This window comes from Hippoglossus stenolepis, chromosome 17, assembly GCF_022539355.2.
Source record: "Hippoglossus stenolepis isolate QCI-W04-F060 chromosome 17, HSTE1.2, whole genome shotgun sequence".
Taxonomy (NCBI): domain Eukaryota; kingdom Metazoa; phylum Chordata; class Actinopteri; order Pleuronectiformes; family Pleuronectidae; genus Hippoglossus; species Hippoglossus stenolepis.
In genome coordinates, this window is record NC_061499.1 from 8,513,302 (window position 1) to 8,525,453 (window position 12,152).

Here is a 12,152-nt window from a genome sequence, read left to right on the forward strand (position 1 = left end):
GCTCTCCATCTCTGTCCCTGTGTCACCCTGTCTTCCCTCCCTCCCTCTATCCCAGTGATTCAATTTAATGAAGTTACTTCATTTAAAGGACGACAGTATGTGACGTGTTAAGGTCGGAAAATAACCTAATGGATTCTCAAGTCGTCTCATGTCTTCTTAAGTTGACTGTGAACAGCAAAAATGTAAAAGACCACAGACAAATTGTTGAAATGGAAGTCGACATCGAGTTAGGACTCAGTTAATTGTCTTTTTGTTTGGAGTTTGCATGTTGTCCATGTGTCCGAGTGGGTTTTCTCCAGGTTCTCACAATTTTTCCAACAGTCCAATCACATACAGAACAGGATTAGGTAAATTGGAGACTTTAAATTGATTGACGATACGCTAGCGACCTGTCTGGGGTCTAACCTCGCCTCTCGCCTCATGTCAGCTGGTATTGGCTCCATTTCCCTTCACAGCCCTCAGAGGATAAGTGGTACAGGTGGATGGATGGATGGATTATCTGCTGAGCCATTGCAAGTTTGGATTTTGTTTCATTGATATTTTAAAGCTGGGTGCGCCATTTAACGACCTTTCGGTAATAATGCATGTCTTTCCTTTGCATTACTGGGAAAATATAACTGCTAACATGTTGTTTATTGTTCTGACTTCACAAAAATGTGTCATGGTTCAATTGAAACATACTTTAACCACAACACGATTCCATGGTATTCTTGGACCATAGGAGAGAACGTGGACATTTTAAGATATATAAACAGAGATCCTCATAGATTGCATAGGATGGAAATATAATTGAATATGTTTTATAATCTAATAATTACACAAATTAACAAAGTAAAGGTGTTTGTCACTTCTATACAGGGTGATCACATACAGAGGCAGCTGTAGAAGCAGTGTAGCAGCAGTCCTAACTGGGTGTATGACACAGTTCATACCCAGTCCCTCAATCTTCTCTCAGCTTCACCGACTTTATATAAAAATATCCACAGGGGCACTCAAGGCTGCAAAAAGCACGTCTGGTGTTACAGTTAGAAAAAAACAGCAATAGGAGGGATTTCATTTTTCGCCATATCTCTACAGTAGCTGCCTTTACCACAGAAAAAAAACATCACATGGAGTCTTAAACCCACAGGTTCTGTTCAGCAGCTGTTAAGAAACTTATAACTAGACTGACTGGCGGTGCAGTAAAATGCCTCACATATTGCATCATCACACTAAATAAACTTCCAATTGCACTTCATGTTATGCTTTATTTGCAGTCTGGCAACTGTAATGTGACAAAATAAGACCTCAGTGGGTGTTTCTGTCTTTTTTTTCCCTGGCAGAACAGTTCATTTGTGCTCCAGTAATAAGGCTCCAGTGTGAGCTTAAGCCTGAGTCCTGTCCCTTCTGCTCGAGGCACCGCTACATGTCTGCAGACTGGCTTACAAAATCTTGACTGCAGTCACATATGCATGTGCAATATGCAATAAGTCTGTGTATTTGGCAGTAAAAATATGACATGTGCAGGGTAAAAATTCCTTCTGATTCCCGGTTTTCCGACAGACTTTTTGTTAATTTCAAAAAGTAAAATAAGATCCAAGAAATTTATAATACTTACTCAATATCTGCTCGTTGGAAACAGAGACAAACTATAGTCCATCATCGACATATGAAGAAACCTATGGAAAAGTGATTATATAGCTGCGTTAATGCACGCTGCTTCCTTCTTCCTGAATGTATCAAATCCTCAATGACTTTATCATGAATAATCTTGGACATGGGGACGTTACTCCATCACAGAGTTCATTAAACATTAATCATGTAGGATGATGAATCATGTGTCTGGCTTTTTCTTTGAATGGGTGAATATTTGCTGTCCTCAAGTGAACCCCCGCTTTCTGGGGCATAAATCCCCCTTAACTTTGATCATAAAATTAAACTCCTGTAGGGAACCACATGGATCTTCCCTTTCTGCACGGAGCAAGATGGCAGTTCAATATGTTGTTCTCTTGCTGTGCTGTGCACAATCTTTTTCCTGCAGTGTCTTATAGGAAAAATGCAGGCGGGGCTGCCAGCAGTATTCCTAGGCCTCTGTTTCCTTTTAAGGAAAACAGAGTAAAATGTATTGAATGTGTATGGCAGTTCTATTATATACTTTATATTAGTTGTGTAGGTGTGTGTGTGTCTGTGTGCATATATGTGTGTGGTCTTTGCTGTGTGTCTCTCGTATGGCTCTGCCTATCCCTCCCGGTTCCTCAACATCTCAGCTCTGATTGGTTGTGAAGGGACAGAGATACTAGCCCTTAATTGCAGCTCAGACTGCCATTGGTCATTATATCCGTCACTGTGATGGTATTGGAATTGTCGGGGTAAATGAAGGTTGTGCAAAGACACACACACACACACACACACACACACACACAAACAGTTTTTGGTTGGGGTTCTGTCTTGGATAATTGGTTGGAAAAGCATCCAGTGGGATCACCCTGCTCTCCCTGTGGCCCCGGCTGCTATGGCAAATAAGGAGGCTCATGAACATGAAAGGCAGGGGGATGATCACCGTGATATGAGCTTTGCACTTAGAGGAGATCAATTAAGGCCGAGGAATCTGAGGACTTTAGTTATACAGTAAGAGCAATTTCTATAATCAAACACCAAGGACAAACTGCTGCAGCATGAAACACTGTTGTACAGCTTTCTGAATTTGGTATAAACCTGAGGGGCTGAATTAGATTTGGTAAATGGATCCTGTTTATCTAGCAACTTTTTGCAAGGATTGAACCACCAACGTTCTCCTTAGTGGATGACCCGCTATACCTCCCGAGCCAAAGCCAGTCCATATCACTCACATACACTGGAAATGCAAAAATAATGCAAATATACACGTATAGATGTGGTGTAGATGTACACACTATTAGAGAACCATCCCTCCAGCCAGAAGACATTGGATCAAGTCCAGTATCACAGCAAGTTTCTTCTCTGCTGTAGTGTCCTTGAGCAGGATGACGCTAAATCCCCAGCAGCTCACGAGAGGGGTTTGGGCTGTATAAGCTGACACTGCACACTGACTCTCCCGCCGAGTGGAAGAAGTGAGGATGAGTTTCTCCTCCGGGGGGGATCGATAAGAGCATCACAACAAACGCTGTGAGCCGACTTTGCTCCCGGACACCCCCCCCCTTCCGTCTAACACCTGTGGTGTGTTTGAAACAAAAGCACCATTAAGATCAAAGGGGGGGGTGGGAGATAGTGATCCTGATGCAAAGCATGAAGACCAAAGAGATCAATTACAATTTACATTTTACAATTCAGGCATTTAGCAGGTGCTGTAACCCGTGGAGGTTTAGAATAAGAACAGCAGCAGAATTAGCTTCACTTCTAATTAATCAGTACAAGCAGCCAGTGAGCGGATGTGCGAAGGATGGAATCAAACTCTACACCCTCATCGTCGGTAAAAGCGCCTCATTGTATCACCTCATCATCACAGAAAGAAACTGCACAACTCTAATTGCTGTTTCTGATTATTGTTGATACTGGAATCCTCTAAATATAGAGCACGTATTGTGATCACCATTGTAGAGTAGAGTGTGTGTGTGTTATACAGCAACAACACTTTATATGTTGTTGCCAATTTACTTACAGGTCAATATAAACTAGATGTGGGTTAAGATGAATGTAAACAAACTTTACAAAGTGCATGATGATTTTAAACAAAAAAAATTGTCGAGTGCCTGAAACAGACAACTTTGGAGAGTTAGTCTGAAAACTCTGGGGCTGCGTTCTAGTCCGCACGGGCACAGATGGAGGTGTTTGGAAATGATAACGCACTCATCTGCATTTGCTTCCTGATTGGTTCTTATCAGTCACGACTCAACCACCAGCGGTGAATGCAAAACTTTGTTAGAAACTTGCTATCGGTAACAGTTCCATCTCGCTCTCCGTTCAAGAAAATAAATCCCCGCTTGTCCTTTTCACCGTTGCTGTTTCTCGTTCAGAGTATTTTCTGGAAGTGGACAAACTGCGTCCCGTCTCCGTGGCCGTGCACATCCCCTGTGCACGTGAATGGAGGGAGATGTGCTCTGATACGGAGCCATTGGAAATCTTTTTAGTTTTTAAATGCTGTTCTAAAGCAAAAAACATGTTCGTCTGGATGAAGATATCCAGCAATGCGACGTTCACCTGGAGTCAGGAGTAATGGAGGTTGCGATGCCGCTGCCTTGTGCAGAGAGATAAGTCAACATAATACCTGTTGCAGTGTATTCGGTTGTTAGTTTAGCATCTCCTCCTCCTACCTGTCTGCCACCATACACAGAGAGGCCTAATTAAAAGCCTATATTAGGTCATTAAGACCAATTAGTATGTGCTCTACCCCCCAACAGAATCCATTAACTGTCTTATGATGGGGCATAGTGCCTGCAAGAATTTTCATTTCTATCATCTCTGTCATTTTCTCATCCGAACAGACATAATTATTGTTGATGTATATCCATTTACGAGGGAGAAAACAAGGTTTATGTCCCTCAGTTCTACACTTGTGAGTCATTTTCAAAGGCTTTGTTGAGGCTGTGCCGACGAATGTGTTGTTGTGTATTCTCCCATGTTGTTAAGTGATTTGGAGAGAAAATAACTATCGAGCTTTTGATCTTGTTGCGGCGCAGAGGTTAAAATCCAGGAGAATGCTGGTCTTGTATTGATTTAACCTGTTAAGTCAGGCGGCGTGGTAGCTCAGCGGTAACCGAGTATCCAGTCAGTCAGAGGACGTGGGTTCAAGATGGGCCTCACCCTGAATGTGAATACCAGCTCCCAGGGTGAAGGAGATCTGTGCCTTCCATGTGGGGGGGGGGGATTATGTTCCTAAAGCGGCACTATAAACTCCAGAAAAGTGAAGCTGTGAGGCTTCCTGACAAATACGTAAATCAACTGTTAAGGCCCCGGGTACATTAGACGTATATCATGTACATCAGCATCAAAGAAGCGGGAGATATCCGACCAAAGCTGACAGGCCTCTTGGAAGAAGGGACCCAGGAGCGTGACTCAGGAGGCAGATGTGAGAGTAAAGTCTTTACTTAGATAAAAACAAGGATACAGAAAGCCAAGCAGGCAAACAAAAGTACAAAGGGTCAGACGGAGGCGAAATCCAAACAAACTCCGGCGAGGGCCCAAAAACACTATCAGGATCAAAACGAGCAGGTTGAGGACAGAGCGCTGGAGACAGTGTGGTGCAGAGCCAACTGAAACAGAGGGGGAGCCTAAATATATACAGCACGGAATGAGCAGGTGTTTGTGGGTAAAACACAGAGTTAGAAACTGCACACACAACTGGAGTGAATGAATGAAAGGATGAATGAGCACAGCTGACCTACTTAGTGTCTCTTGTGCTGACATGTGGCTTATTCGCACTGTGATGTAAAGCAATAATATACTTAAGTAAAAGACTCTTTCAGCCACTGACACCTCTGGAAAGAAGTGATGCATATTGGAACACTCATATTGGACTGGGGCCGCAGGTTCACACTATTAATTAAATGTATTAAAAAAAGTTTGGGGAAAAATAGTACGTAGTGCTGTTGAGTCCAGAGTGTGTGTGTGTGTGCTTTTGTGTAACAAGAAGTGTGCATTTCTTTATTTGAAGGTACTTGCTACTTAGTCTCACACACAACACATGCTGACTATTGTGTCACGTTAATATTCTATCTTGTGCCGTCGTTTCTTGTGTTTTTTTGAAACGCACATTTTTTCTCCTGTCATACAATCCATGAAACTATGATAAGATAAATGTAAATGTTCTGTCTTTTCTCTCCTCCAGGTTTTATCTACACATGTGGCGGTACGCTGAAGGGCAGAAACGGCAGTATAGAATCGCCAGGTTTTCCCTATGGCTATCCCAACGGGGCAAACTGCACCTGGGTCATCGTCGGGGAGGAAGGAAGTAGAATCCAGCTCATCTTCTTGTCGTTCGCCATAGAGGAAGAATATGATTTCCTGTCCTTGTATGATGGACATCCCCACCCTGCTAACTTCAGGACCAGGTAAGACCCGTGATCATTACTCTTTTTTTTATTTTTTTATAAACAAACAAACACCAAAATCATCCAAATTGAGACTAAAGACAAATTAAAATCATATTTTCATGGGAAATTATTTGCTCTAATCTCCATGAAAACGTAGCACGGCACAAACACCTGATGTGGCTCACAGCCCTTTGTGTGTTATTAGGTCACTATTCATCTGCAGCCAGGTTTCACTTCTTTTAAGCCGAAGATGAGATGCTCGTCTGTGTCTTTGCCAAACGCTGATGAGCTGTAATAAGCTACATAATATGTCATCATGTTCAAACACCTGGGATCATGAATCCAGGCAAACAAAAGAAACCAGGTGTACCTGCTTGTTAGGGCAGAAATAAATAAATCCTCCATTTTTAGAGACTTCACTTTAATACTAACATTAATGCTCTAAAGATGTTTCTACGTGCTGGGCTGGATTCTCATGAGCGATAACATTCCATCCAACAAATTACCTCGCATAGCAACAGGGTGCTGTCTGGCTGTAATACACAAATTACCAAGGATAAATCAGTGCCACTAAAGTTTCCTCTTAGTTATTGAACTATTTTATTGAGTGCCTCTCTTTAGAAACACAATACACAGGAAAAATAAATAATTTCAGGAAAAGCTATTAAACTCTCTTTGCCTCATGATTTTATCTGGCAATCGATAGCATCAGTCAATTACTCTGTTCGCATTCTCTGGATTCTTTAAACCCTGCAATTATATTATTATGTTATTGCAGAGTTTATATTTTCGCATTGGAAAAAAACACAGACGGAGATTTGGTTCTTACTGAAGTTTTTGCAGATGTTGTTGCACACAGAGTCCTCATCACTTCCCCAATACTCAAGATCTAAATGGCCTTTAGTTGAGGGGAGTTTATTCACACAGCATAATTAGACTTAGATGTGTTTTTCCCGTAAAGTCTTTGATGACATTTAATTCTACTGACTAAAAACAACTTTATTTTTTTCTGTCAGTACATTTTGAAAGCTCCACCAAATGGGCAAAACTGCATCCAGTCACAAAATGACTCGGCACAACTGTTTACAGATTAGCTGCTGCACTCCATCCTTGAACGAGGCTTCTCTGTCCTTCTCATGTCTTTCTGTGGAAGCAACATCGTGTCTTGGATTCATGAATGTCGTCCTCTTGCGCCCCCTCTCCTCCAAGGCAGCAGCACGTTCTATTACACATCAGTCTGGGCAATGTTGGCCAGAAAAGCTCTGTGTCTGGGAAAGACAGATGAATAAGCTACACGGCAAAAGATGCAAAGATCAGCACAATGTGCCTGAAAGAGGTTCATTTGCAGGGCACATGCCAGAGCTAACACATAGTACAACTGTCACTGAAATACGTTATTTTCCTTTAGAGGGAAAAGCATCTGGTTTGGTGATTTTTTAACTTGCTGCGCTCACTGATATTTAATTAGCCAGTGGCTTTGATAAAGTAAGATGATCCAAATGGGTTTTATTCATCATGGCCAGTTTTCCGTGGTAGTGCAGGAACACTTAACGATGTTTGATCGAGACCGGGGCGGCTCGTCATATTCTAATTCATTCTGCAACAGTTTTGGAATGAACCAAATTCTTTTTTCAAACCTCACATTGCAACATAAGAGAACTCCAACTGGGTGTTTTGCTGCATTGTATAGCTGCGTTAATTTGCTCGAGTTAACATCCGTAAAGTTGTTACTGTCCACGCAGACAGTCAGACATCACAGCTTTAACAGCAGTCGTTTGTGTAAACGCAAGTAACATGCAATTCAGTTCTCTCTCTCGCAAGGGAACTTGACTTCCACTCTTTAGTCTGTGTACTGTTACGCATGAGGGCGATGTCTGTGCACGTGCAGCCCCATTACCGCCACAGATTGACTGCATTCTGTGGGAAACGGTGCTTAGCACAACTAGCAGGAGACAACAGAAAGAGAGAATACAAATTGGTTCTTTTTCACCTAATTACAGCCTGACCGTTCACTGTCACCTCGGGAGAATCTTTTGTCTCGAGTTGTCAATAAGAGGCAGGAGCTTCAACTGTCAGTGGGGCTCCGAGGAAGGTCAGGCAAGGATTTCTTATTCATGTGTGAGGCGACTGCCACTGACACGAGGCTACACAAGGAAAGCTGGTTCGGTTCAATTGAGGAAAAAAAAGGATTTGGGTCATGGAGAGAGGAAATGACTCCTCTTGATACTTTGGTCGGTTGCTGAAAAGCAGTTCTGTGCCCGTGGGGAACGAACCATGTTCCTTTTGGTTCAATGGGCATCATTTGTTATCAGCCAGCTGCAATAATCAACCTTTCTCAGACAATCCGGTGGCTTTTAGTGTTCAAACTGCCATACAGAGTTAATTAAACAAGGGAGCAGACGAACAGAGGAGAACAGCAGAGGGTTGCCGTGAGATTTTGCCACTTCTCTCTGTGATTTCTGTTGTGATTCCCGGGAGGTGAAAGAGAGAGAGAACAAACAGATAGAAGGAGAGGGAAAGAAAAAAGATGCCCTCTGTGCTATTACTGGTTGATTAGGATTTCCTGCTCATCTGAGATAACAGGAAATGATGTGCCGTATGAGCGGATAAGTTCACGTGCCCGCATGTGTCCGTGCGTGACGAAGATTTATGGCCGGCGTGCTCGCAATCGCCTCGCTAGTTAAGCCAAATTACCTCTGCTGTCTCATTCTCTCTTTCTCCTCCCTCCTCTAACTCTCTCACAAACACGGACACGAGGCCAAATGGTGATTAAAAGGTCAGACCCATTAACAGGAGAATGTAATTATTAGGCAGGGTGATTAACAAGGATCTCACTCTCCCCCTCACACACACACACACACACACACACACACACACACACACACACACACACACACACACACACACACACACACACACACACACACACACACACACACGCTGAGTGTTGTTGAAACTGTTGTCACATGAAGACGCACCTCTTCTTAAAGCAGGCTGTCATTTCTCCCCTTGGGGGGAGGGAGCAGATCTCAATGGCTCAAAGATGTGTGAAACTTTTACAGTGATGACAGATTTGTCTAATTATTATTCTAATGATCAACATTCAAACTGATGCTGCCTGTCGTCACTTCAAATCGATAATTAATGTTTAACAGCATTTAAACAATAATTAACAGTATCTAAAGGTCACAGTATTTACATTGATAATTCCCAGTGTCTTTGAACATTATGTTGGCATTTGAAGATTATCTGAGATAATATTTAAGTCTATTGTCAACCATTACTGCCAGTGTTAACCTTTTAGGATTGGAGACTGGATAATGATTCTTCTCAGGTTCCGGTTACGTATGATGTACCAGTTAGTATCGTTTACTCAGAATTAACGGTAGCGGTCTCTGCAGCCACAGCCTGGTGATGTGTTTCATACATGTTTGTCGTCAGTTCATATGTTTTTTTCAACTTTTTTTATATTCCCTCCAGATTATGTCAGTATGAGGTTAAACCCTTTTTAGTTTTATGGCCACCAGGGCACCAGAGTAATCCAATAAACACAACATAACTGTGATGCTAGTGTGCACATAAACTAAATGTATAGACGGAGGCACTAAAGAGAGATGGAGGAGGAAACGGTTTCCAGAGAGGCAGAGTTTAAAAAAAGAAAAGACGATGACTTATCATCACTTTGAATTATATGCGAGCCTCCTGAGGGGTGCTGGAAACCGACAGTGTGACATTTTGAAATGAAATTTATTAATTGTCCTCATTGGACACTTGTCACATTATGTTGTTGGCTCTGCAGCTTGTGGTTTGAACCTATGTTTGTTTTTCATTTATTTGAAATGCCAGTTCAGTTTAGTCATTTCTGATTATTAAACAAGTTCTCAGCAAAGCTTCACTTAGAAACGTCAAGGAAATTCATTTCAACAGCCTCAATAAACGCCAGAATAACCTTAAATAAATACGGCATGAACAAGTGGTGTGTTTGGACAAACATACATTTTCCTTCTATTCATTTTATAAGAACGACATTTTAATCATTTCTGTGAGGCCGGCAGACGAGGTGCTGTTTGACTGGTTTGTTGGAAATCAGCATTCCCTCGTTGCCTCAGGTGTTTTCTCCCTGTCGCTGTGCGAAGCCGGAGCCTGTGTCCTCCCGTGTCACAAGCTGCCATTTGAAATGACTGGCGTTCTGTCACCCCTCTGATGTTTTGTCACCGTAAACGCGGCAGCCTGCTAAGGTAGCGGCACATAACTCGTCGGTCTCGAAGACGTGAGTCGACTTTAGAGAGTTTAACGGCTGTCAGAGAATTAATAACGTGTGAGCGCCGAGTGAGCGCTGGAGAGTTTTTGGTCACGGATGGACAGATGGATGAAATGCAAATACTAAGTGATGTAAGACACAGTGCAAGATTTCCTCAGTCTGTTAAGATTAAAATAGGAAATGACCAGATTTGATTCCTATGCTTCTTGCGTTCAAAAACTTTAACAGAAGCTGTGTATTTCTCATCCGGGGGAAATAACAAACAAATGTTTAATTGAAACCAAAAGGGGAGTCAGAGAATTTTGAAATAAACTCACAAACACAGGCAGGAAGTCATCACAGGGTTTTCAGAGAATGATAAATCAATCCACAGGAAGAATAATTGAGAGCAACGAGTTACTTAGACGTTACTTTTTCACCACTTTGTAAATAACAACAAGCTTCCCACCCTGAACCTGAAAATCTGGTCGTATTTAAAAATGTATAACCGCAGGGAGGCTGCTTCGAGGAGGAAAGTGTTTACGCTAACCCACATTTCAGCAGAAAACAGATTCCAGAAAAAAAATCAAAAACATTAACCGGATTCATTTATGTGAGATTTCACAAAGTGGAGAATGCGGTAAGGTTAGTGTGCTGCTAATTGATACTGGATCCCCACAATCTTACAATGGAGACATAGAGGCTCTAATAGGTGTCATAATTTCCAGAATAATCGTTATTCTGTATATGTCTTCACTCTCTTTTGAATTTTTTTCAAATGATCAAACATTTTATCAACAATAAGTTTGCTCTGTCCATTCAATCCTTTTTGTGTAGACTTTAGTTTCCACCGTAGCCATTGTTTTGTCTGCAATCTGTCAATCTGTGTTACTGTGTTTGTAAAATCTGCTCTTGAAACATCTACCAAAGTAAAGCCTTAATTCATTCTGCCATCATTATTCAGTATGTCTATACTCACTTTTGATATATATTATCAAAAGCTATGATTGCATCTTAACAAAAATATCCCCATGCATTCATTTATACTCATCTGAAGTTTTTGTGTAGACTTTAGTTTCCACCGTAGCCATTGTTATGTTTTTTTTTTCACTTGCACACCTGAGATTTAAAGTTGTTTTACGGAGTGAAACTGCAAAGTCAGACTCGCCAAGCAGCGACTGAAGTTGTGTGAGGTCACAGATGAATATTTGATCAATGCAATCTGTCAATCTGTCTGCTCCATCGGGCGACTGTATTTGTTTTGTGCACGGAAGAATCCGCTCTTATAACATTTACCAAAGTAAACCAGGTTTGTGTGGCTGCATGTCAACACTCTTACCAGATTTGATGCAGATAATCTCGGACTCTTATTGTCTGAAATGTGGTTACATCTATGGATTGTATTTGCTGTGTATACCACGGGGATGAAAAACACAGAGACTTGAAAGTGTTTTGTTTGTGGCATCAGTGAAATGCAGACTCTCAGAGGCTCATGTAAAAATTAATATTCAACATTCTCCCCTTTAAAACATCAATACTTATTTGATCATCTTTATGACCCTTATGAAACGAATCTCTTAATTTAATGATGTAAATCACGAACCCATTGTTGCTTGTGGTTTGTTATTTCCTCTGACTAGTCACATGTCCAAAGTGGCACCTAACAGCCCAAGGGTGAGCTTCAACTTGTTTTACATTATTTATGTTGTGGGGATTTCAAAAGCCTCTTTGGCTGGACCATAACATCGAGGCCAGTCTTAGAAACACAGATGTCCATGACTTAGTGATGGCTGACTGAGAGCATCACCACATTGGTCAGTGCCGCATGGTGAAGTTGCAGATTTTGGGACACTTCAGCTTGTGGAATGAGGGGAAACGGGAATCGAACCGCTTGCCTTCTGGTCGATCCGCTCTATCTCCTAATC

General features: G+C 41.8%; 1 protein-coding gene across 1 annotated transcript in view; it reads left to right on the forward strand.

Moving 5' to 3' along the window:
• csmd3b (CUB and Sushi multiple domains 3b) overlaps positions 1 to 12,152 on the forward strand; it is a 318,096-nt gene that overhangs the window by 64,528 nt on the left and 241,416 nt on the right. Inside the window, exon 2 of the mRNA XM_047344329.1 lies at positions 5,783 to 6,005. Coding sequence (XP_047200285.1) covers positions 5,783 to 6,005 — 223 coding nt within the window. The remainder of the gene's footprint in view (positions 1 to 5,782; positions 6,006 to 12,152) is intronic.